Source organism: Anguilla anguilla, chromosome 2 (assembly GCF_013347855.1).
Source record: "Anguilla anguilla isolate fAngAng1 chromosome 2, fAngAng1.pri, whole genome shotgun sequence".
Classification (NCBI taxonomy): Eukaryota; Metazoa; Chordata; class Actinopteri; order Anguilliformes; family Anguillidae; genus Anguilla; species Anguilla anguilla.
The window spans coordinates 40549984-40574288 of record NC_049202.1 but is presented as its reverse complement, the minus strand read 5'-3'; the positions used below and the strand labels follow the sequence as shown (position 1 = coordinate 40574288).

The 24305-nt window shown below is 39.0% G+C and overlaps 2 protein-coding genes across 6 annotated transcripts; both read left to right on the top strand.

The window, feature by feature from the left end:
• Positions 1–699: 699 nt before the first annotated feature.
• si:ch211-180a12.2 lies at positions 700–9551 on the top strand. The gene is made up of 13 exons (XM_035403962.1): positions 700–787; positions 2561–2893; positions 3492–3794; positions 4974–5273; positions 5451–5561; positions 5894–6055; positions 6253–6483; positions 6772–6822; positions 7059–7316; positions 7410–7754; positions 8026–8298; positions 8858–9154; positions 9286–9551. The coding sequence occupies exons 1-13, from the start codon at positions 736–738 to the stop codon at positions 9303–9305; spliced, it is 2736 nt and encodes a 911-aa protein (XP_035259853.1). The 5' UTR covers positions 700–735; the 3' UTR covers positions 9306–9551.
• A 2617-nt stretch (positions 9552–12168) lies between these two features.
• On the top strand, positions 12169–22700 carry si:ch211-136m16.8 (trichohyalin). 5 transcript variants are annotated; one of them, XM_035403929.1, is made up of 11 exons: positions 12169–12593; positions 13983–17822; positions 18459–19355; positions 19521–19731; positions 20352–20425; positions 20664–20781; positions 20861–20919; positions 21016–21109; positions 21287–21372; positions 21485–21576; positions 21876–22700. In XM_035403929.1, exons 1-11 carry the CDS (start codon positions 12537–12539, stop codon positions 21937–21939), a joined length of 5592 nt encoding a protein of 1863 aa, XP_035259820.1. In that variant the 5' UTR covers positions 12169–12536; the 3' UTR covers positions 21940–22700. The 5 variants fall into 5 exon arrangements, 4 of the variants coding, with proteins under 4 accessions (XP_035259820.1, XP_035259819.1, XP_035259818.1 ...); XM_035403928.1 differs by having other exon boundaries at positions 13983–19355; positions 20679–20781; XM_035403927.1 differs by having other exon boundaries at positions 13983–19355; positions 21019–21109.
• The last annotated feature ends 1605 nt before the right edge of the window (positions 22701–24305 follow it).

Genomic DNA, 24305 nt, shown 5'->3' with positions numbered 1-24305 from the left:
AAGAGTATGCATAGTTGAAAGAAGGGGTAGAGAGCAGTTAGTACAGTTCTTTCTGTAGGCATATACTGACTAGCCACTACGGCACATAAACACTCATCAAGAAAAACTTTGTTTGTGAATTCACTACAGAGGATAAAAATGGTTTCAAATGATTATAGCAGTTTTTATTGTTTTCAAGTCGCTCACCAATGAATAAAGAGCATTTGGGTTGTAAATACTTTATAGTTCAAACTACAATTACTTTGCCTAGTTACTATTTAACCATTTAAACCAAATCAGTGAGGCATTATCATTCATGTGTGGAGAGTGACAGAACATGAACAAAGCAAGGAAAGGTGTGAGCACCTCCCCCCTCCCCCACATAGTTTAGTCTAAATAATTTATATTCAAACTGGGGTATGATCAAGTGCTTGTTATAATACAATGCTGAATATAGCCCTGGCAGACAGAAATATTTAGAAGGGTCAAAATGAACGTTCATTCAGTATTCACAGTCTGTGTCCCCATGCTTCTTGCTGTGTAATAAAGAGATAACGTGGACTACAAACAGAGTGAGATGGTCTGTTTGTAGGCTGTACATATTGCTTGGAACCTGTTCTCTCTTTTTGTTGTTTCCGGTGTTTGTTAATGACTGTGAGTCTCTGGGTCTTAACCCCTCCCTCTCTCCCATACCCCATATATACCGGTGCAAGACTAAGGGAAGATAAGAGCTTAGTCCTGAACAAATCAGTTGCCATGAAGTTTAAAGTCCCTTTCTGTTTTGGCCTCCTGATTGTAATAAAACTTGGTGAGTATTATGTTATTGTTCTTTTAGCAATGATCACAAACCAAGCTTCATTGAGAGGCAGCAAAGAACTGACAAGGTTTGTCATGTATGGGACATTATTTGATTGCAAAATGGCAGAACCCCATGAACTAATTGAATGAATTTTTAATTGTAGTTTGCGGGCTTAACTTATTTAATGTGGAAATGTTTGGCATATGGCATAATAATGAGGTATGTATTGTAAGTGTCTGAGTTATGATTTAATTATTAACTTATTGAATTATGGTCATCATATTAAAGAAAACATCTATTCCGGTTGTCATCAAACTGTGCTGACACAAAAGTTATACTGTGCCGTTTATTAAATGGTCAGAGGTACATTAGGTACATTATTCAGGTACATTATTATGAAATATACAGAACAATATAACTTTACTGTACAACTTCAGTTGCTATATTAGAAGCGTGTGAGTGCAGTACGACAAAATGATAATGACAGATTATTGTAATTATTTAAATGTTCATCATTTTCTAGTTTTGTATGTGTATGAGATATTACTTGATTATCTGTTATAATATATGATGTCATTTTTTTCCAGCTTTGTGTTTTACATATGACCAGAAAAAAACATATGTGGCCTGTGCATATGGGGCATATACCATATATAGTAAAAATGAAATGGTAATTATTCCATGTGAAAAATATGGAGATTATCTGTAGGGGGCTTGAGTCGAATGTCTGGATTTGGTATTGGAGAACATCATTGAGTATTTACAGGATTTTTTTAGGTTTGGAGGTATATAACTGGGTCAGGATTCCAGGGTAGTTGTGTTTTTGGGTGATCCCAGTGTCCTGGGAAGAGTACAGTGAGGGGCCTTTGACTCACGCATTGCACAATGTCGGGTTATTTCCTGTATAGACAGTATTCTCTCTCTCTCTCTCTCTCTCTCTCTCTATGTCTGTCTCCAGATGAACTGTTAAGCTTCTATTGTTTCACTGGTTCTTTAGTGACCTCTTTCTCACCCATTCCTCTCTCATTACTTCTCTCCCTCTTCCTCCTTCATCTATCACTGTGATTAATAGCAGCAATATAAACACTTCACTCTGTAATCAGTGCCTTTATACAAAGCAGCAAATATTTATTGTACTAGTTATTGATTAAGCCAGCCAAATAAGATCTAAAGTTTCCTTTATAGTTTTACATTCTCTTCAGATGCAAATATTTACACAGTAAAATGTTGCAACTGACATGTCCAAGACTGATTTCCTGTCAGTCGTGAAGGTGTGAGGACACTTTGTATTATGAAAAGGTGTGAACTTTCTCCTCCTTTATCTTACTATCTGTATTCATTTTCTTATTCAGCTTCCTCTCTGTGACAGTTGTACCATATACTCTTGTTCAGTAAGAAATTTTCTTAGAAGCAGTAAAAATCTTTCTGTAAGGGTGCCGAGGGGGGCAGGTAATGGAAAATATCACATTAAATATCACTTTAGGTGACTTCAGGTGACTGGTTCTGGGTATAGCAGGTGAGTTTGGTTGTTCAGGATATGGTTGACAGCTGTAGAATTTTCAAAGGCTTTTTGGTGACATTCTGGGAATTTCACCACTTTCTGCATTTTGTTTTTGATTACAATGTACAAAACCAGCAGATGACTGTGAAAGTTAAAACACATAAAAGGACTATTGTCGATACCAAAGGAATTTAGCTACCTCCAAAAGAAAAGTATTTTCTGCACCTTTTTCGGTACCTTTCTCCCATTGTAGTTATTAATCTCTGCTCTCTTACTGTCAGTCTCCCCAACAGTTTGGACCAAGCTCCACTCCTCAAGACTTCTGCCCTGCTCTGCCTCTCTTCCTCTGGAAGGGAATGAAGGAGAGCAGAAAATAAACGCTTCCTTGCTGGAGGTCAGCTGGCTCCACAATGGATTAGTTATAGCCCTTATAGCTGGGACCAATGTCACCCACATCGAGCAAGGTTTCAGTTTGGATCAGAGTGCATTTGCCAATGGGAACTTCTCACTGACCATTCATAATGCTTCACTCAGCCACCAGGGGAAGTATGAGTGCAGCATCACCTACAACAACAGTGAGGTCTACTCCAACAACATAACAATCGACATTACAGGTAGGTACTGATAGGGTGGAGAGAGATGGTTGTTGTCCAGTTTTACACTGGAACACTGGAGGATAGATGAAATACCCATAGCTGAGGTGCCTTTTCTGTGTGGGGAGTATGGAGGTGTTGTATCATATATTGGAACTGAGTGTGCTTTGGATTTGAAAATGAGATAAAGGTATCTGATCTCATTATTCACAAAGCTGTTCTTTTACAGTTACCATGTCACAGAATTCTCAAGCAGTGGAAACCCTCCGATCTTGACCCAGAGAGCAGTGTTTGAATAAGATAAACACTGATGGATAAAGACTAAGAGCTTTGTGAATGATGACTCAGAAGTTATCAGAATGTTGACCTATTTATGACAACGCTGTTAAAATACTATACAGAAACCATTTATCATTCACTGATTATGTAATTTCAGCTGAAAACTCAATGTTTACTTCCTACAGTTATCCTGTTGTAATAATAACAATGACAATAATGATTATTGTTGCTATAATAATAATTAAAAAATAATAATAATTATTATTATGAATATTATTATTATTATTATTATTATTATTATTAACAATAGTTAATCTCTCTCTTTCTCTGTATCTGGCAGCCCCACCCTCCCTTACAATCCTGTCCACAAGGGTGGTTCTCCAAAGGGAAAGTGTGATCAAATGTTTGGCTCAGGGCTTCGCTCCCCCCCTGATCCACTTCTCCTGGATGAAAGGTGGAGAAGTGTTGCAGCCTCCCAGTCCGTTCACAGCAGTTAACCTCACCAGCGAGGGCTACTTCTGGGCTGTGAGCAGTCTGACTCTCACTCCCACTGCCAAGGATAAATATGTCAACTTCAGCTGTGCGGTGAGCCATGCAGCCCTGCAGAAGCCTCTGGCCATGGAGTTTCCACTCAACATCACCCGTGAGAGCCTTTAAGCACTCATCATCCTTCTCTTCCTGTTCTTTCTCTCTTATCTTTCTCGCCTTTTTACGATTTCCTCTTCCTTATTGCTCGCCTTGCTGTAATGAAAGTACATCAGCTGCTGAAACTATTGCTGTAAAATAGAAAAGAACGTGAACACCATCATGAAAATCTTTGTCATTTTAAGATGCCAGAATTTCTGCTACTATTACATTTTTGCTGTTTGTCTGTGAGGACAATCAATACTTTTTTTAACTTTGGGGAATTCACACTTGTCTGTAATGAGAATGCAATAGGAAATGTTTCTCTAGCTTATATTAGTTGCAGTCAACCTACTGGTGAAAAATGTATTGATTGGTTTTATTGACTTCAAATAACAAGTTAAGGCAACTTAACAAGTTTGTGGGAAAAGAAATTCAAAGTTCATCGAAATTAAAGTTCAAACATTCTTCATGGTGTTTCTATTGTCTAACAGAACGGATATTGAAGACAGCCACTAAAAAAAACATGATTTTCTTTTTTTTACTTACATTTCTTTAAAATAACTAAATAAATAAAATGCAATTTTATTTTGACTTAAGTTAAATTGACTTAATTAACTGCTGAGGCTTAATCAAGTTCTTAATCAAGTTACAGTCAAGTTGCAGTTATCAAAATGCATTTTACTTATGTTAATTCAACATCTGTGAATTGTCTTTTGTTTAAGGGCCACACAATGCTGTGGATGGTGCATGATTGAGATTTGATCTTCTCTCTGATTTAGGCCTGGACTCAAGTCCCGCTGGCTTAAAAGAAGTGTTCAAAATTTGGTTTTGACATTTGAGGGCCTCACTCTGAAATATCAGACTTCAAATAAATTCAAATGATAAAGTTGACATAACTTAATGTTTTATCAATACCTCGTAACTAAATTCCAGATATATTTTGAGTTGAATCAGATTTATACTAAGACTGAATAACCTATAAAACTTTGTGTAGGTTTAAGGCCATTAAACTTGCATTTGTGTGTTGAAACAGTTTCACAGTTTTGGATGTTTTTTGATGTTTCAAAATGCTGTAAATAATTCTCACCTTTGTATGTGTGCCAACAGCGTTTTCAAAGGTGTATTGTTTTCCTCCCAAGAAACATGCAAGATGAGATTCATATGTTGACTCTCTTTTTGTCTCTCTCCCTCTCAGAACTCCCCATTGTCACTCTCTCCACAATCCCCGCAGACTCACCCTCCTCCCCTCTCACTCTCTCCTGTGACATTGAAGAATTTTACCCAGAAGACATCACTGTCCAATGGCTCCAGAATGGCTCCGTTTTGCCTGACCCTCCTTTAGTCCTGCCCAGCCCAGGAGGCACCTTCAGAACCAGACATTTTCGCACGCTGAACAAAGAGGAGAGGGAGAGGGCTGGGGAGGTCCAGTGTGTGGTATGGCAGCCTTTTGTTCCTGAACCAGTCTCCGCAACTGTGGATCTCTTCCTTACCAATGGTATGAGCTGTCTGAAGGCTAAGATATACTTAGTTCAGATTTTTGATTGCTTACTTTTTTTTTGTTTCGTACCACATTATGTGTGTTTGTATGAAATTCCCCATGCTCCCAATAGAAGAGCATAATGACCAGAAAAGATACTAACACCTCTCCTCCATCACTCCCCGCCTGTTTCAGACGAGGCCACAGTACTGACAAAGTCAGCCAAGGCCTCCGTTGCCCTCATGATCATCTCTCTGGTTTTGGTTTTCTTGCTGTGTTTTGGGTTTTCCTGGAGGAAGAGGGATGGTGAGTGTTGCCCCCCTCAACACACAGAAGTACATAGCATAGAGAATTGTTTCTTTTGTTGTGCCATCTGTTTATATGGATTTTTGCTTTTTGGTACTTCCATAAAACTTACTTTAGTAATCATTCCTGAAACAAAGCTGCCATAATGCCTATTCAATAGCTAAAATCCAGATATTTGGCTAAAACCTCATGTATTTACTCCCTGTATATTCAACAGGCTGTAACCAGGAGTTAATCAATGTATTCTCTCAGTGTTAATAGAGCCCATTAACGCTCTCTCTCTCTCTCCCCCCCCCCCACCCCCCCACCCCCTTCTCCTTCTCCTTGTCCAGAAAAGCAAAAGTCCCTCAGTGTGTCTGGAATAATACTGCCCCCTCGGGTAATTGTTGGTCAGAAGGGCAGGGTCACTGTGAGTGTGGAGGGCAGGAGGGTAGACAGAGTGCAAACTACCTGGTTCCTCAATGACAAGCTCATTTTAGACACCTCCCAAACAGGTATAGTGCCATAACAACATTCATATGTACATTATAGCATGCATTATCTTTAGTTACTACCATATTCTTGCAAACTCAATGATTGTCAGTATAATTGCTGATAGTAGCATTCTGTTGTTGTAATTTCATTATTACATTATGGATCTTTTTCTGGTCCATATTCACATGTAAACTCTTCTCTCATTTTCTTGCATTAGTTACAGAGAAAGGTCCTCTGCTACCCCCAGGTGGAGAAGTTGGATATTACAAGCTTCACACACAACGCCCTCTACTCTCAGGAAATGGCAGCACTCAACAGCTACTTTCCTCCCTATCGTTCATCCCTCACATTTCTATCCACAAAGGGGCAGTGTTCAAATGCCAGGTCTCCTATATGGGCAAAGACAAAGTGGTGGTGGAAAGAGTGTCAGACAGGTTCACACTGTTGGGTAAAGGAAAGCTACATTAATCTTTTGTTTTACTTTTTCACATTTTATCTTGATAATTTTCACATATTGAATCTTGTCTTTATAAAATCTCTCTTTTATCCAAGTTGGTTATGATGAGATAATACTTTATTAATCCCCACAAGGAAATTGATTTCATGTGGAGATAAATAAAACAGCATACAATCAAAACAGCATATGTCTTTCTATCGTGGGTTAGTTCAATTTCATTTTCTTGTGCCTCGGTTTACTATCAGCCTTTCCATATGAACACAATCTCTCCTTTTCCAGCTGCTCCTGAAGTATCTGAGATTCAACTCACAGAGCCAGCTGATAGTGCAGGTATTATTGCGCATTCTCTTCTTTTCCTCAACATTTAACAACAGATGATTAGTTGCATTGCAGAGCCGAGCTTCAGAGACATTTAGCAGTGAAATAGAAATTCAGCTCTGCAAATTTTTATTCTGACTGGGATGTTTATATAGCAAAGGGCACTGTGTGAGCCTAACACGGTTACACTCTACTCTAGTGCACTGCGTCTGCATGTGTATGACCTCCAACCTCCCTGCCATCTCCAGGCATCGTCACTCTCACAGTCCAAGCTTCCGGGTTTCACCCTGACATCATCACCTTCCGCTGGTTTTGTCAGGGTGGAGAACTCAGCCCTGTGGCGCCCCCAGCACCCCTCGCTGCCCCTCGACCTGACGCCCAGGGGTTCTTCTCAGCCATCAGCCAGTGCAAGCTGCCCCGCGCTGAGCTCGAGAGAGGGGAGACCAAAGTGTGGGTGACAGTGCATCACATGGCCCTCAAACAGCCAATCACACGAGAAACCAGAGGTAAGGAAGATAGAGAGAGACCATAAATGGCACATGAAGAATGTGAGGAAGAAAGACGCGTCATTGTCATGTGTTCACATTTGTTCTCCGTAGGATTCATAAAGAGGCCTCATGTGTCAGACATCATATCGTGCCCTGCTGCGTCCACCCACTCCCCTAAAAATCCCCTGACCCTTGGCTGTGAAGTGACAGGATTCTACCCACCTGACATCTCAGTTTCTTGGTGGAGAATAACAGAGGAACAGAATGAGGAGCTTGTAGAATGTGGAGACATTTGGGGCCCGCTGCTGACTAGTTCCAGCACATATCGTGCAACTGCTACTCTGAGGGAGGAAAGGAGTGAGAAAAGGGGAAGTGAAAAGACGAGGATTGTCTGCAGAGTGATGCACTGTTCCCTGCAAGAACCAATTGAGAGACAGTGGCAAAGCAACCAATCAGGTACACTTTCTCTGACTTTGGTAAAGTGCTATAAGGACCCATTAGTTAGCGCTGAACTCAGAGAATGCTTAAAATTCAGAAACCAACCTCTTGTCCTGAATGAATTCAAGCTATAGGTCAAACGGATGGATAAAATGTATGCCAATAAAAAGAAACATTAAACTGAATGTTAGTCAATAATCACTGCAATATATATCATGAGTGTTCTTGATTATCTTATTTAACCAGTAGCCACCTCCCATTCTGCCTCTCCATCTGTCTACTTCCTTAGATGCCCCCTCCATCCCCTCATCTCTGTCTGTACAGTGGAAGAAGGGGGGGATTGGAGTGTTTTCTCTCATTTTATTGGGGGGCCATCCCAAAGCCAAACTGTCGTGGGCAGCAGGAGGGGCCACTCTTTCCCCTCTTGTCTCCACGGAGATTGAGGTTGAAGGGGAAGATGGGACCCCGGAGCTGAAGAGCGTGTGCACCATACAGAGATCCACAGGAAGAGGGGGACAGACTGACAGATACATCCACAGCCAGCGGAATGGGCATACACACAGTGAGTGTGTATTTCTTTCTTTTGAGCATGCTGATGTCTGCCATGTTTGTCCTACTGCTACTTATGTTCAAGCACAGATAAATGTACTGTGACCTTTGGGTTTTTTATTTACTCACTCAAAGTATGGGCAGGAGCATGCTTGCCTGCGTGTGTGTTTCTGCTGATCAACTGCATGCTTAAAATAGACAAGTAGCACAAGTCAGACATTATACATCTGGCTGGTGGTGGAAATTAGGATTAGCTCTCACATAATATGCAATAATCCCCACACCCTTTGAGTTACAAACTGAGTTCTCCATCCATTATATCACAATCCCAAACTGAGTTATCCATCAATTGTATTACAATCCCAAACTGAGTTCTCCATCCATTGTATCACACTCCCAAACTGAGTTCTCCATCCATTATATCACAATCCCAAATTGAGTTCTCCACGCATTGTATCACATGCCCAAACTGAGTTCTCCATCCATTGTATCACACTCCCAAACTGAGTTCTTCATCCATTATATCACACTCCCACTCCCACATTGTTCTAAAAAATATTTGTTTTTGGTAGTGACGGAGGAAAATTGTGGGGTAGATGCCATAGACATCATTGATGAAAAAGGCGATGGAGAGATTAAGGTGGAGCCAAAACGCCCTGGAACACCAGCAGTAAAAAGAGCAAGGAGGAGAGACGGAGCGGATGAAGAGAGGGAGGAAGAAAAAGACAAAGGAAAAGGGAGTGACCTTCCCTGGACAAACACAGTAAATATCAGAAGGGAGGATAAAGGAGTGGAAGGTGAACGTCTAAGAGTGACTGTGGAAATCACTCACCCAGCCTTTACTCTGCCTATATATCGAACGTGGATAGGTAATGCATTCCTCAACATCATACAGAAAATTGCATTCTTGCACTGTTGCACAAGTATAAGTGAATTGTGTATGTATCCCTGTTTTGTGTCCATATATGCACATCTCTAACCTAGAGGTATTTTCTTTCAGAACCTCAGGAAGAATCATGATTTTACACCAGCAAGTACTTTTTGAAAATTGAAAATCTCTTCACCATCACTGCATCCCCTGCTGTTCACCTGGACGTGATCAAATCAAATTTTCCACTTGAAGTTGGCTAGGCATTTGTAGACATGTATTTATTTATTTATCGACATTCTTATTTTCCAGAAATAAACTAAAATCTTAAGGTGAAGATATAATAAAGCTGTGATATATAAGTGTGATTCTGGAATAATATATTTTTCTTTTTTTACACACACACATATATATATATATATATATATATATATCATACTCAGCTCATATCTATTTTTCGAAACTTTTTCCACATTAAAGATATTACATTTTCCATACAGCGTGGTTTTGGTATTTTTGTTGTTGTTGACTGGAAATATGAAGTGTTTGATTAGAGTGCTATCTCTTTTATACTCTTGCGCACGTGTAAAAAACATGTAAATAATATTGTAATATTGTGAATATGGTCAGAGAGAGACAGACAGAATGAAAGAGTGCAATGTGTGTGTGTGTGAGAGAGAGAGAGAGATGGAGAGATATATTAATAAACACTTTCATTGTTATTAATATATTTATTCTACACCAATAGTGGATTAACTTCAATTGCAATACGCAGTCAATACTCAGCCATTTAGCCTTTTTAACAACCTAAATCATAAGCATGGAATGACCAGTACAAATTAAAAATGACTATTAAAAATTAAGTCAACTGCCCACCTCAACGTTTTCAGGTCCTTCAAAGAGTCAAGTCCTTCAAAGTGAGCCGCTTTAACATAGGTGATAAATATGGCCTTCTTTATAATGTCCTTAAAGTTCCTCAACTCTGGGGTTCGGAAACAATGGATCTTTGTATCATCGTCTTCCTGTGCACCCCCCTCGGCAGCAGCGACGTCAAGCGATGGACAATAAAAATTGTTCCCCTGGAATTGCCTTAGCTGTATCTCCAGAGCCCCTCTGAAGTTGCCAGGCAGAGCTGATCTGACCACCTCAACTACTCTATTATGAGACAGCCGAGACGCCCGAATGCCTGTCACCCCTTGAAGGGCTTCTGCTGATCTCCACCCCTCCCTGTCTCTTAGGTGGGCCAGTTTTATGCATCTTTTTTTCACCATACAGGCTTGCACACTTGCTAAGTGTATTATGATGGCTTGGATCAGTCGATTATAGAACAGTGGTTCTTCCAAGATCCATTCCCCTGGCTGTGAGATGTTCCATTTCACACTGAAGACCCGTTGCCAAGCTCGCAGCATGGAATGGTAATGAGAAGTGAGGCCTGTTAGCTCAATCCCCAGAAGGTCCAGTACAAAAAGCTGCTGGTTGTACTGCAGGTTCTCTACCTTCCGCAGGAGAGCGCATGCAATCATGGTCCAAGTCAGGTTCACTCAGTAGAGAAATCTCGGTGCTGGGTGCTCGAAAAGCAGAAATCCGGCTCCTCACATCCCCCAAGCCCTGCCCTCTTTCCTGAACCGGCAAATACAAGACCGGCACATGCATCCAATGCTGCCCTGTCCAGAAAAATCTACCAGCCTCTTCTGAATTTGATAAATTAGATCATCAGGTGGCTCCAAGACTGTGAGTCTATGCCACAACATTGAGGCAGCCACGTTGTTTGTAACCAAGACCCTTCCCCTGCAGGAGAGCTGTGGTAACAACCATTTCCATTTAGACAACTTGTCAACCACCTTCTCCAGCACACCCTTCCTTTTCCTCTGTTTAAAATTCTCTTTGCTTAAAAAGATGCCCAGAAAGAGAGAGTGAGAAAGAAAGAAAGAATGAGAGAGAACACTGTCAATGCAGTGAGTGACTGTATGTGTGTTTGTAAGTGTAAGGTTTGTTGGTGACATTGTCTGTAGCTCTATGCAGTGTGTCTAAAATAATTATTTTCTCATGCAAATGATCTCTTCCCTCTTACTGAGGTATGTAGGAAGCAGAAATGTGCTTGTATTTTCTCACAAAACACAGCACACATTTTCACTGCATAGCCTGTAGCTATACATGCTTACTTTAAGCCTAGGATGAGTTTGCTCTGCCCACTGAAGTCTCATTTTGTTTGCAGCCATACAGTCACTCATGTACCCGTGTCAGGATGTTCTGGTCAACACTTGTCTCTACTAAGAAATACAAACAAAAACGGCATATATATATATATATATATATATATATATATATATATATATATATATATATATATATAATATATATATATATATATATATATATATATATATATTATAAAAAATAAGTGCTGATTGTTGGTTTCTCAGTTGGTTAATGGTTGTGAGTCAGTACTAGCATCCTGTGTTAAACTCTCAAGAGAGGGAGCAATCACTAAGGTTAAAGAGACAGAAAGATCTCTACCGGTTTTTATGGAGCTTCAACTATATACAGTGGGCTTCTGAAAAAGAGGGGAGGGGGCACTTAATTCGGTATGGCTTTGATCACGAAACAAACATTTTGCTAATTGATTTTACAGTAGAGTAAACTACATTTAAATATTTTCCACATCAATTTCACTTTAAGCTTGTTGGTAATGTTTAGTTTTTAGATAGCTAGTTGCAGAAGTAATTATGAGGAAGTTGAGACAGTGAAATTTCCGGTAAATGGAAGTTGGAACGTGATGAAACTCTCATACGAGGCATCTAGACATAACATGCACGCACAATGCCGTAAGCACATACCCTACAACAACAAAAGAGTCGGTTTTAAAATTGCTACTTTTGTAAACGTATAGATTGATTTCAGATGTTTTACACATATTCATCCTTCAGTCGTAGACTACTACCGTTGAATTAACAAGTGTAGCCTCTCTGCAATATCGACCCTCCTACCGAGCACTGTCCGCCTCTTCCTTATATAATTAAAACCGGACACTTCGAAACCAGGAAATGAGTACTTCATGGTTTGATTAAGGATGCATCGAGGTTTAAATAATGTTCTGACATACAGGCGCACAGGAAAATGTTAACTGTTTTGAGATTCAAACGCGCAGATGCTCGCGTGGTCCTATAATTTAACCATAGGGCTGGCTGACGAATGAACAACATTTAGTTGTTTCAGTAACCAATATTTGTCTTTCTTGCCATTGTCGGTGTTCTCTCAATGTCTAAAGACAGTTCCTTATATCGTTCCGTTCTGTATCCTGGATATTGTTGTAGAAGTTTTGTGCCTGTGGATGTTTGTAACGGTAGCTACTAATCGTGACACAAACACTGCTCAAGCTTGTCATGGACCCACCGCCCAGTCCTCTAGCCCGCGTTCGGCAGGTGTTTTGGGCAGTTCTGGTGAGTGTTTTTTTTTTTGTTCATCTTGAATTTTTGAAGTATTTTAACTTAATCGTAAGTAGCTGTGTACTGTTTTCTGTATTGTTTTTAGAAACCCAGACAAGCTATGAATTCCCATCCAATTGTTTTAGACTGTTCAGTCCACTTTAAATGGTTTAGTCTGAGCACCTTATACTGTAAGTCTGTAGGCTACTGTACTTGCTGTTCCCTGGAATCCGCTTGAGTGCCTGCAGTATAATCTTTCCATGTTCTCATGTGTTGATCTTTCTTTAGTTCAAAAGAGCATTAGTGACGGTACGTAGTAGCTAAAAGCAAGCTGTTGGCATTGTGGAGAACTCGCGTTATTACTGCTTGTATCCTCGTTTGGCATCCATGTCAGTGGCGTTATATTGATTGGCAGACTACTGGATATTATTTTCAGTATCGTGCTTTTGAAAAATCCACAGTCCCGGAATTTTCCCCACTTAGTAAGTCCGTTGGATCATTCTTCCACCAATTAAATAAGTCATTTTTTATTGAATAATTATTCTAAAATAGTTCTGGGAAATTTTAGTGCAAGAAGAAACCATTGTAAATCATTTTGTGAGAGCTATGAACAATGTGCAGTGAGCAATGAACAATAGCCTATACTATTATTTCATGTTCGGTCAACTTATACTAATTTGAAAAGTGATAAATGTACTATACATTTTTGACTGTAGCACAAATGCAGCTAGCCCCATATCACACTGTGACATGTAAATGTGGCTTATATATGTATCGTTTTAAAGCATAACAGTAAATTGCATGAAGATATTTCTAACCATCCTGAGAATTTTCCAATACATTTTAAATAGAAAAACAATCACTCTCACAAAAAAAGTTACCTGAACAAGTCTAAAAAACTATTACCAAATATCAAATAGTTTTTTTAACTCAGATGTTTTATAATGTTGTTCTTGAAGATTTCATGCTCGCTAGCTGTTCCATGTAACTTCCTTCATTTGTCAGTTTGTTTTTTATGTAGATGGTGTGGCCCCTGGTGTTGAAAATGTATAATACAGCAAAGCTGAGGTGTGTGGGTACCAAAGGGACACAAAAAACTGTCTGGACCAATCACAAACATACACTATAACTGAAAAATATATTTCAAAATACAGAATGTGAACTATCACTTTAAACAGTGCTGTGTCAAAAGATAATTAAATGGCGTTGATTCAGGAGAAATAAATGATTTTAACTGTGATGCACAAATACTATTGCTGAAAACAAAATAATTTACTTTCAGTAGTTTGCACCATGAATAGGTACTTGCAGATTTAAAAACATTTTTCTCTAAGTGGCTTGTCTCTTCCTCCTCCCTCCCCCCTCCCCACCATTACTACCACCATCACCACCATCACCAAACAGAACTATGTGACAGCAGCTGTGCAACAATACCTAACACCAGAGCCTGTAACAGGAAATGGTGATACGCTCACGGGACAGGAAGCCACAGTCTCTGTGACCACTGAGACACAGAAATGGACAGAGGATGACAAACATGAAAGAGCAAATAATGAAGCAAAGAAAAAGATGAGAGAAGACAGAGAGAATGTAGCAGATGCTTGTGACAGTGGGTGTGAACATGCAACAACTCAGGAACAGTGCATGATTTCCATTGCCACAGAGACCAACAGGAAAACTGATCAGTATGTAGTTAAGGACATAAAGGTTAGAGTGACAGAGAATGTAATTGAGATACGAGAAATTGTAGGAAATGAACCAACAACCCATATAGAAAAGGAAGCCAAAGGTTCTCAGTTTACTGATGAGAGAGAGATGGAAAGATATGGCACTATTTCAAAACATGTTGTGCAGACTGTACATATGTCTGGACCAAGTTATTTTGAAGAAAGAGGAAGAAGGGGGCAGGGAAACACAAATGAGGACTATTATCAGGACAAGAGTGACGGGGAACAAAAGCCAACACGACGAGAAGAAAAAACAAAGGACAAAGAGAGTGGGAAGCTGTTTAGTGATGGAGAGGAGCAGACTGAAACCAACAATAGAGATAGAGGAAGAGAGGAACATCGTGCAGGCCTCGTAAAGACAGGTGAAATGAAGATCATTAGAGGAGCAGAAGAGGAAAATGAAGATCTGAGAGAACTAATGGAAGAAGTTGTGCAAATAATGGTAGAGGATGATGAAATGGACATAAAAACAAAGGATCTAAGAAGCAAGGAAGGAACCAAGCAGAAAATGCAGCCTAAGGGGAATGGTGAGGATAGAGGAAAAGAATTCAAATTGCAACTTGTGAGTGGAGCAATTGGAGTTGGAGATGAGAATATAAAAACTGTGGAGATAGGAAGACAAGGAGGTGTAAAAGAAGCACATGCCATAAAAGAGAAACCAAAGGAAAAAACTGAAATGGTAACAAGTTTAACTGTCTCTGGAAAAGGAGAATTGGACAACAAAGATATAGGAAGTGACAGAGACATCATGAACTCAGGAGGGGGAAAAGACAAAGAAAGATATGAAGAAAAAGAAGGCACACGAAAGTTATTAATTGAAGAACAGTATGGAGAAGTTTCAGGGACAGAGGAAGGAAAGAAGGATGATGTAGAAGAGTTGGCATCAGCCGTGGAGAGTGGTGGAACAGAGATAACACATGTAGAAAGGGGAGAAGAGAAAACACATGCATGTGATATAAAAGGAGATAAGAGCACAGGGTCTCAGAAAGCAGGGCAAATAGCGAAGGCTTTCAATACAAGAGGTGAAGAGTCCGGCACAGAGAGGGAAAGGGGAGCGGAAAATTTAAAAGATAAAAAAACAAGAACAGAGTTTGAAGGGATGGAAAGAGAAGGATCTCAACAGAAAACAGATGATGACATAAAGAATAAATCTGAATGCAAAGGGAGAAAATTGGAAACAAACTGGGATGAAGTGGGAACTATTTTGATTGAGGGGGCAGAAACAGGGGACGAAGTAAACAAAGCACCAGTACAGGAAGAGAGAATGGAACTGACAGGTGCACCTACAGGAGGTGAAGAAAGTGAGAAGTATGAAAGTGAAACAGAAATTGAGACAGGAGTAAAGACTGAAAACTATGTAGATGGATGGAAAGATGTACCCACAAAAGAACAGAAAATGCACAAATCAGAAAGAGGAAAAAATGGGAATGGTGCAGTGGGGAGACAAATAGAGATGACCGATGTGGATGGAGACTTCAAAAAAAATGAGCTGTGCCAGACAGAGGTCGCAGTGGGAAACAAAGAAAATGAAATGGAAAGCATCGGACTGAGAAACATAGAGACTGAAAACAGAGAACTCAAGGAAATAGCAGAAGAATGTGGGGTGGTTGCAGAAGAAGAAGAAAGCAAAAATTCAATGGCCAAAGGACAGGAAGAAGAAACCAAAACAATGATAGAAGAAAAGCAAGAGCATGAAAGACATCTCATTAAAGAAAATAAAGAAGAACCATTAGTGGGCCAGAGAGACATAGGACATAATTTAGACCCAGCAGTAGAGATAGAGGCTGGTGCAGTGGATGAAGAGGGAGATTATGAGGGAAAAAATGATGGAGAAGAAGAGAGCCTGATTATAAAAGAAAAAATAGAATGGGAGCATACAAAAGAAGTTGGAAAGTCTGGATATACTGAGGAAATGGAAGCCAATAAGTGGGGTATCGAGGAAAAAGGAGAGGGCATACCCGTTGGAAGAAATGACAAAGAAGTGAGACCAGAACCTATGGTGCCAGTACCTGTAGAAAGAAATGACAAAGGTGTGCTGAGTGAAGAATCCCATTCAGGTGTGGAAAGAGACATTTTTACAAAGGAAACTGAGACAGATACTGATGCAGATGAGAAAGACGTAGGGATACTCAGTACAGGTGAAGATGAAAGAATCACAGATATTGGAAGAAATGAGAACAACTTCAGAGATACAATAGTGGAGAACAAAGAAGAACAAAGAGAAAGTGAAGCCTGCAGTGAGGCCAAAGACATGGAAAGTGTTGAGATGAGGAAAACTGAGACTGAAGAGAAAGACATAAACAAAGAAAAAGATATAAAAGATGATGAAGGGATAAGTGTGGAGGAACAAAGACAAGAGGGACAGTTTTCTGAAATAATGACAGAAGGAAAACAGAGAGACATGGGAAATGATTTTGACTCAACAGGAGAGACAGAGACTGGAGCAGTGGATGAAGAGGTAGATGATGAGGTGGGGAAAGAGGGAGAAGAGTGCATGATTTTAAAAGAAGGAACAGGAGGGAAGAATACAAAAGAATTTGGAGAGTCTGAATATAGTGGGGAAATAGAAGCTGATGTGTGGGGTACTGAGGAGAAAAGAGATGAAAAAGAAGTGAGACCAGAACTTATGGTGCCAGTACCTGTAGAAAGAAATGACAAAGGTGTGCTGAGTGAAGAATCCCATTCAGGTGTGGAAAGAGACATTTTTACAAAGGAAACTGAGACAGATACTGATGCAGATGAGAAAGACGTAGGGATACTCAGTACAGGTGAAGATGAGAGAATCACAGATATGGGAAGAAATGAGAACAACTTCAGAGATACAATAGTGGAGAACAAAGAAGAACAAAGAGAAAGTGAAGCCTGCAGTGAGGACAAAGACATGGAAAGTGTTGAGATGAGGAAAACTGAGACTGAAGAGAAAGACATAAACAAAGAAAAAGATATAAAAGATGATGAAGGGATAAGTGTGGAGGAACAAAGACAAGAGGGACAGTTTTCTGAAATAATGACAGAAGGAAAACAGAGAGACATGGGAAATGATTTTGACTCAACAGAAGAGACAGAGACTGGAGCAGTGGATGAAGAGGTAGATGATGAGGTGGGGAAAGAGGGAGAAGAAGAGTGCATGATTTTAAAAGAAGGAACAGGAGGGAAGAATACAAAAGAATTTGGAGAGTCTGAATATGGCGGGGAAATAGAAGCTGATGTGTGGGGTACTGAGGAGAAAAGAGATGAAAAAGAAGTGAGACCAGAACCTATGGTGCCAGTACCTGTAGAAAGAAATGACAAAGGTGTGCTGAGTGAAGAATCCCATTCAGGTGTGGAAAGAGACATTTTTACAAAGGAAACTGAGACAGATACTGATGCAGATGAGAAAGACGTAGGGATACTCAGTACAGGTGAAGATGAAAGAATCACAGATATTGGAAGAAATGATAGCAACTTAAGAGAAATGATAGTGGAGAACAAAGAAGAAGAGCAAAGAGAAGGTGAAGTATGCGGTGAGGACAAAGACATGGAAAGTGTTGAGATGAGGAAAACTGAGACTGAAGAGAAAGACATAAACAAAGAAAAAGATATAAAAGATGATGAAGGGATAAGTGTGGAGGAACAAAGACAAGAGGGACAGTTTTCTGAAATAATGACAGAAGGAAAACAGAGAGACATGGGAAATGATTTTGACTCAACAGAAGAGACAGAGACTGGAGCAGTGGATGAAGAGGTAGATGATGAGGTGGGGAAAGAGGGAGAAGAAGAGTGCATGATTTTAAAAGAAGGAACAGGACGGAAGAATACAAAAGAATTTGGAGAGTCTGAATATAGTGGGGAAATAGAAGCTGATGTGTGGGGTACTGAGGAGAAAAGAGATGAAAAAGAAGTGAGACCAGAACCTATGGTGCCAGTACCTGTAGAAAGAAATGACAAAGGTGTGCTGAGTGAAGAATCCCATTCAGGTGTGGAAAGAGACATTTTTACAAAGGAAACTGAGACAGATACTGATGCAGACGAGAAAGACGTAGGGATACTCAGTACAGGTGAAGATGAGAGAATCACAGATATGGGAAGAAATGATAGCAACTTAAGAGAAATGATAGTGGAGAACAAAGAAGAAGAGCAAAGAGAAGGTGAAGTATGCGGTGAGGACAAAGACATGAACAGTGTTGAAGAGAAAGACATATACAAAAGTGCAGGAGAGATAGAGAGGGAAAAATCAGTAGCTGAAACAGGGAATATAGAAACAGTTTGGCAGGAAGTAGAAATTAGAGAAGAAATGGAAGACGAAAAGGACATAAAAGCACCAGTTGAAGAAGTATGTCACAAAGGATCTCTGGAACAACTTGTGTTGGAAGAGGGGGATGAACTTATAAGAGAAGAGTGGAAAGAAGACATTCAAAGAGAGAAAAGAGGGGGGAGTAGCAATGGAGTACAAGTAAATGTAATACTTGATGGAGACAAACAAGAAAGAAAAGTTGATGAAGGGATGCGTGTGGAGGCACAGGGACAATTTTCAGAATTAATAACAGAAAGAAAACAGGAAATCAGGAAAGATTTAGACCCAACAGTAGAGATAGAGGGTGGAGCAGTGGATGAAGAGGAAGATGCTAAAGAAGAAAAAGAGAAAGAAGAAGAGGGCATGATTTTAAAAGAAGAAACAGGGGAGAAGAAAACAAAAGAATTTGGAGAGTCTGCATATAGTGGGGAAATGGAAGCCAGTGTGTGGGGTACTGAGGAGAAAGGAGATGAAATAGAAGGGAGACCAGATGAGGTGAGAAAGGTTCTCATAGGCAATAGAGAAATCCATGATACTTTTGGTATTGAAGTAGCTGGAGATAACGAAAAGGCAGAACTGAAGGGACAGGAAGTAGAGTCGAAGGAACCTGAAAGGAACAGTGAGGTAGTGAAATCCACTGAAATACAGTGGGAGAAATTTGATGACAGAGAAACAGAGGAAAAAACAACAACAAGGCTGGATAACAAAGAGACTGAGGGACTAAATGTTGAAGAAGAAAATGATGAAATGAAGAAAACTATTGATAACTGGACAGAGGTTAGTACAAATTCATTTTTATATGACTATTAAAATAAGAACATTGAATTAGCGTGTGTCTTAAAGTTTATTAAATGATTACTTAATGAAAGTCATTCCTTACTAATTTGTAACGATTTAAAAAATTTTGAAAAGTCCCATCAGGTAGCTATATCTTTTTCACAGCGTCATACACCTTCGCTGGATTTTACTGCCCAAAAGTCCCGAATTGCTCTGAAGAACGCCCACTCTCGCCCACCCAGGAACCCTCGCTCACTACTCAACACCCCATCCCTGCTTCCCACCCCATCAGAACTGCAGCAGCCTGAGAAACTTAGCGTAGTTCCAATGGTGGTAAAGCAAGGAGGTCCCGTAATATCAGGATTCAAACTGCCAGGTGTGTAATGCTGGTTCATATTAATTACACCAATTCGGAAGTCAGAAGAGCTGTGTGTTTTTGCTGCCTTTCACAATCTTGCAGTTACTCTTTGATGTAACTGGGCTCAAAACAAGAGTGACTTTTGTACTCATTTAAATCATACATACCATTCTTCTTGAAAGTCATCAACAGCTATGTTTAACCAGCAGATCTACAGCCATGTTTAACCAGAAGTTAGGTGACACAACGCTGGCTTGTGAAGTACTGCATCTTGCTTCATTTTTACTGGGACTAGGAGGCAGGAGGCAGGAGGACTGTGACTGAAAACAAATTTTAATTCTCCACCTGCTCTTAGCTCTAAAAAAATGCATTGCTTCTTGGGATTCATTTCTCTTGAGAGTTTGTCTTGACTGACCTGCATCATATGAGCAAATTTTGTCCAGGATTGAAGATGGATGTCTCGACACATTTTAAGTTGTAAATATTTGTTTAAAAAAAAAAAAAACCTTTTTACCGTATTGTCAATAGAGAGACTAATTTAGCATAAAAAAGATTTTAAAGGACAAGTTTTGGCAGCATATGCCCTTCAAACAGACACCATATAACTTGTTAGATGTTCTCCTGCTCTTATTGAACAGGTATGGGTGGGGGATTTCCTGCACTGAAGAGGACACACAGAGGAGTAAGGGAGGGAGAAGGAGTCACTGCAGAGGTAGACTGACCTCATCAATTTATACTATGGATTAACACAGAGCTCTTACTACTGATACTGTAATCACTTGTTTGATAAAGCTGTTTTTGAAGCTCATTTCGTAATTGGATTTTCTGAATTATCTGGAAAAAGTGGCTTTGACATGATCATTACAATACCTTCATTTTACGACAAGATTGTAAAAAGGCTAATATGAGAAACCAACATAGTCACAGTCTGTGGAGTGGACCTGTTCTAGTGTGTGTATCCAAAGAACTCACAGGCCCCTGATGCCACCAAGACGCTGAAGAGTGACAGAGAAGAGGTGGTTGGAGGCAAAGTAGTGGGAATGGGGGTTATTGGAGTGAAATTGCCTGGTAGGTAACAACTGGAAGATTCCTTTATCATTGCAACTTTGTTGGACTGTTAATTAAGGCTCTTATTTTTGTTGTGCAGGTTTTATGGGAGAGTTTCCTGGACTGAGAAAGACGGAAAGAGGAGCGAAAGTGAGAGAGGTAAGAGAGATCAAACAGGCCTCTGATCACAGATTTCAGGCTGAAAAAAAGGCTGCATTAGGTCATTAAAATATTGAACTGGCTTTAATTGTGCAGCAGACACCAGAGAAGAATCCACCCTCTCAAAATAACAGCACAGAGAGAAGTGACAGGACAGGAACAGACAGCATCACAGGTGTTAAACAAATGGGTAAGAGATATTAATGATAATCTTCCGTGCTTTATTTAGTTTTTTGACCTCATTGTTGTCATAGCCAGGAAGTTATAATCTATTCTAAATAAAACTGTCTGGAATCCTTTTGTAAGCTATAATAAGTGAGCTGTGTGGTTATGGACAGAGTGGTCATATACCAATGTTGCTGTGCAGGTTTTGGCTCTGGATTTACTTTACTGAGAAAAACAGAGAGGGGAGTGAGGATAAGAGAAGGAGAAGATACACAGCACAGTACACAGGTACTGGTACAAATACACACTGCACTTGTGTTCATTTTTATCAGCATTCTGTATATGAGTCATTGTGGCTATGAGCTCATGATAATTATGGACTGTTTATTTTGTTCAACAGAATTCAGAAGTAGAAGTGAATATACCTGGAGTTGATCATCAGGAAACACTTCCCAAAGCCAAACCCAAATGGACACCACCAGGGAAACCTGGGTAAAAACACGTGCAAACTGGCTGAAATATGGAGATACTATTTATATTGAAGTTTTTCCCAAATTCAGCCACGACATAAGCACATATTAGTATTGCATAAGAAAACATGTATAAACGGCAGAAATAAAATGTCATTATAGAGACCGTGAAAATTCAGATTAAACATATACATTCTGAAACTAAGGTGGCATAGCTCAACATACAAAAACCACTGCTTTCTTTTATTCTTTTAAATGTTGTCCTGCACTTAAATTTTCAGGATTGAATCCTACATAAATATTGACTTTTTCTCTTTGCAGGATTGGAATAGATAACCCTTCAATGATATCAGAACTCAAGAACAAGCTGAGGAAGACAGAATAAGGCTGAAGAGTAAAATAATCTGAGGATGGTTTTTCTTTTAACGTTTCTTACTTGTACGTACACCCCCTGATACCTGAGAGTGTTTACTATTTTTTCAGATCCCTGAATGATAAACAGTGTAAAACGGAAGACTTCAAACAATCAATTTAGCTTTAGTCCTTTTGAATGCTACTATTCCAACTGTCCATTTTACGTTTGAACCCACAATGCTTTCTTTTTTCTCATAACCTTTTTAACAATTATTTTTTAAACACTGAATTTTTGCCTTGTGTTTCTGTACGTCATTTTTTAAACTGAGACATATTTTATTTCATGTTTATTTCAGTCCTTATTTTAATTTTATTTATGTTGAACCCACAATGTTTTCTTTTTTCTCATAAATTTTAAAATATTTTTTAAACACTGAATTTTTGCCTTGTGTTTCTGTACTTTTTGAGGCATATTTTATTTAATGTTTATTTCAATCCTTATTTTTATTTCAACATAAATATGAATGTAAAAACATTAGCATTTAAAGTGTTTTTTACAATATACCTGTATGCATGTTTCCATAATCTGCGACTTAATTTTGAATAAATTTCTTCTGTGCACTCTATATCAGTCTGCATAAAACACAAACACCATTGTGACATTACTAAGATAACTCTGCACAGTGGTGACCTCATATTTACAACGTATATCTTGCTTATGTAGCCTGATTTGGAAGTACAGTGCAGTTGGTTGCATTGTAGCCAATATAAAATAAAATTTGTTTGTGCGATCCCAAGAATGTAATCACTTTTTTACAAAGTAACTGACAAAATAATTCATCTGTTTTGGTTTTGATGTAGGGCTGGCAGTTGCACTCTGCAGAATACACATTCAGGTCCTAGGTGCAATATATTATTTATTTGCATAAATTTATTTGGTGTGCACACAATTATACTTTGAGTAGAGAACTACTCTTATTGTACAATCTAAAAAAATAGTTCACTGTCTCTACTAAACAATAAGGTTACAATTTGCATTGAGGTTTTTGAGTGATTTCTACTTTGGGTATTAGGTAAATTCTACAAGCCTTGTCAGACTAACACAGCTAGATGAAGTATGGGAGAGCCAACATAAATGTAATGCTTGATAAATGTAATGCAGCCAATAACTTAATGTACAGTGTAGCTACCATAGCCATTCCAGGTCTGTATATGGGCAATTAAGTCCCCTACCACCTCCCAAAGGAACAGAGAAATGTGATTACCTTTGCAGGGAATATTTCCAAAAATTGTTTTTGAGCAAGCTAAGTAAAAAACTGTTCCAGAAGTAATTTTCGAGTATATACCTTTATTTTTATTTACAATTAATCAAATCAAACATCATTTAAAAAACCTATCTGTCTTTGAAAAGTTAATATGGTTCTTGAAGTGTATTCCAGCGGGCATTGGATGTAACATGACAAAAAATATGTGATGTCACATCTGAGTGTAGACACTGCTAGCATAACTAGTTAACTAGCTTGTCAATTAAATTGTTAATCTTAATTTATAATGCATAATGTCATGAGAATCCTCAGACAGTATGAAGAGGAATGAAGAGAGTGAACAAACATCCACGTTTAGCTAACTTTACTGGATTTATTAGCTCCTCGCCTCCTGCCCAAAACAAGAACTTGTTTCTTGCTGCAATATTATCACGTGGGTCTGTCCAGTCTTTCAACAGAGGACATACAACATAAACAATATCATTATCTTTACCACTTGTGCCATTGTCTTGTATCAATTTGATCTTGAGCCACCTGTGTTGTTATTCATTGCATTTTTAGTAATTGCAATTACCGTTAGTGGTAAACAGATTAGTGTAGTGGAACAAACTGTTTGTTCTATTTGAAGTCTTTGTGGTTTTGTTTCTATGCATGTCTTCACACTTCTCCACACAGTTAGGACCCAAATGATTTCACCTGTTAGCCTATAATTGAGTTAGTTAAAAAAATATACATATAACCTAACCTTCTTCTAATTTTGCACATTTTGTACATTTACTGAGAATAAAAGCATTGACCTGGACTGATTAAATGCCCAGGGATGTGAAAATTGAACATTTAGCCTTTATAGTGCATACAGTTTAGTCTTTGACATAATGGCCTTAAGATGGCAAATCTTCCCTCAATAAATATTAGAAGTGTCTCAAAAAGTAGCAGCGTGTTACAACTCAGAGGTCGCAATAATGGTTGGAATGAAAAACAACAGGGTCTCCAGGAGCGAATTGGGAACATCTGTTCTCGTGTTTACAAAGAACAACTGACGCAGCACAAACCGTAAATTAGAACATAACATCAACAAACATGGCCTCGTTTCTGCTTTAAATAATAATAGTAATAATAAATAAATAAATAA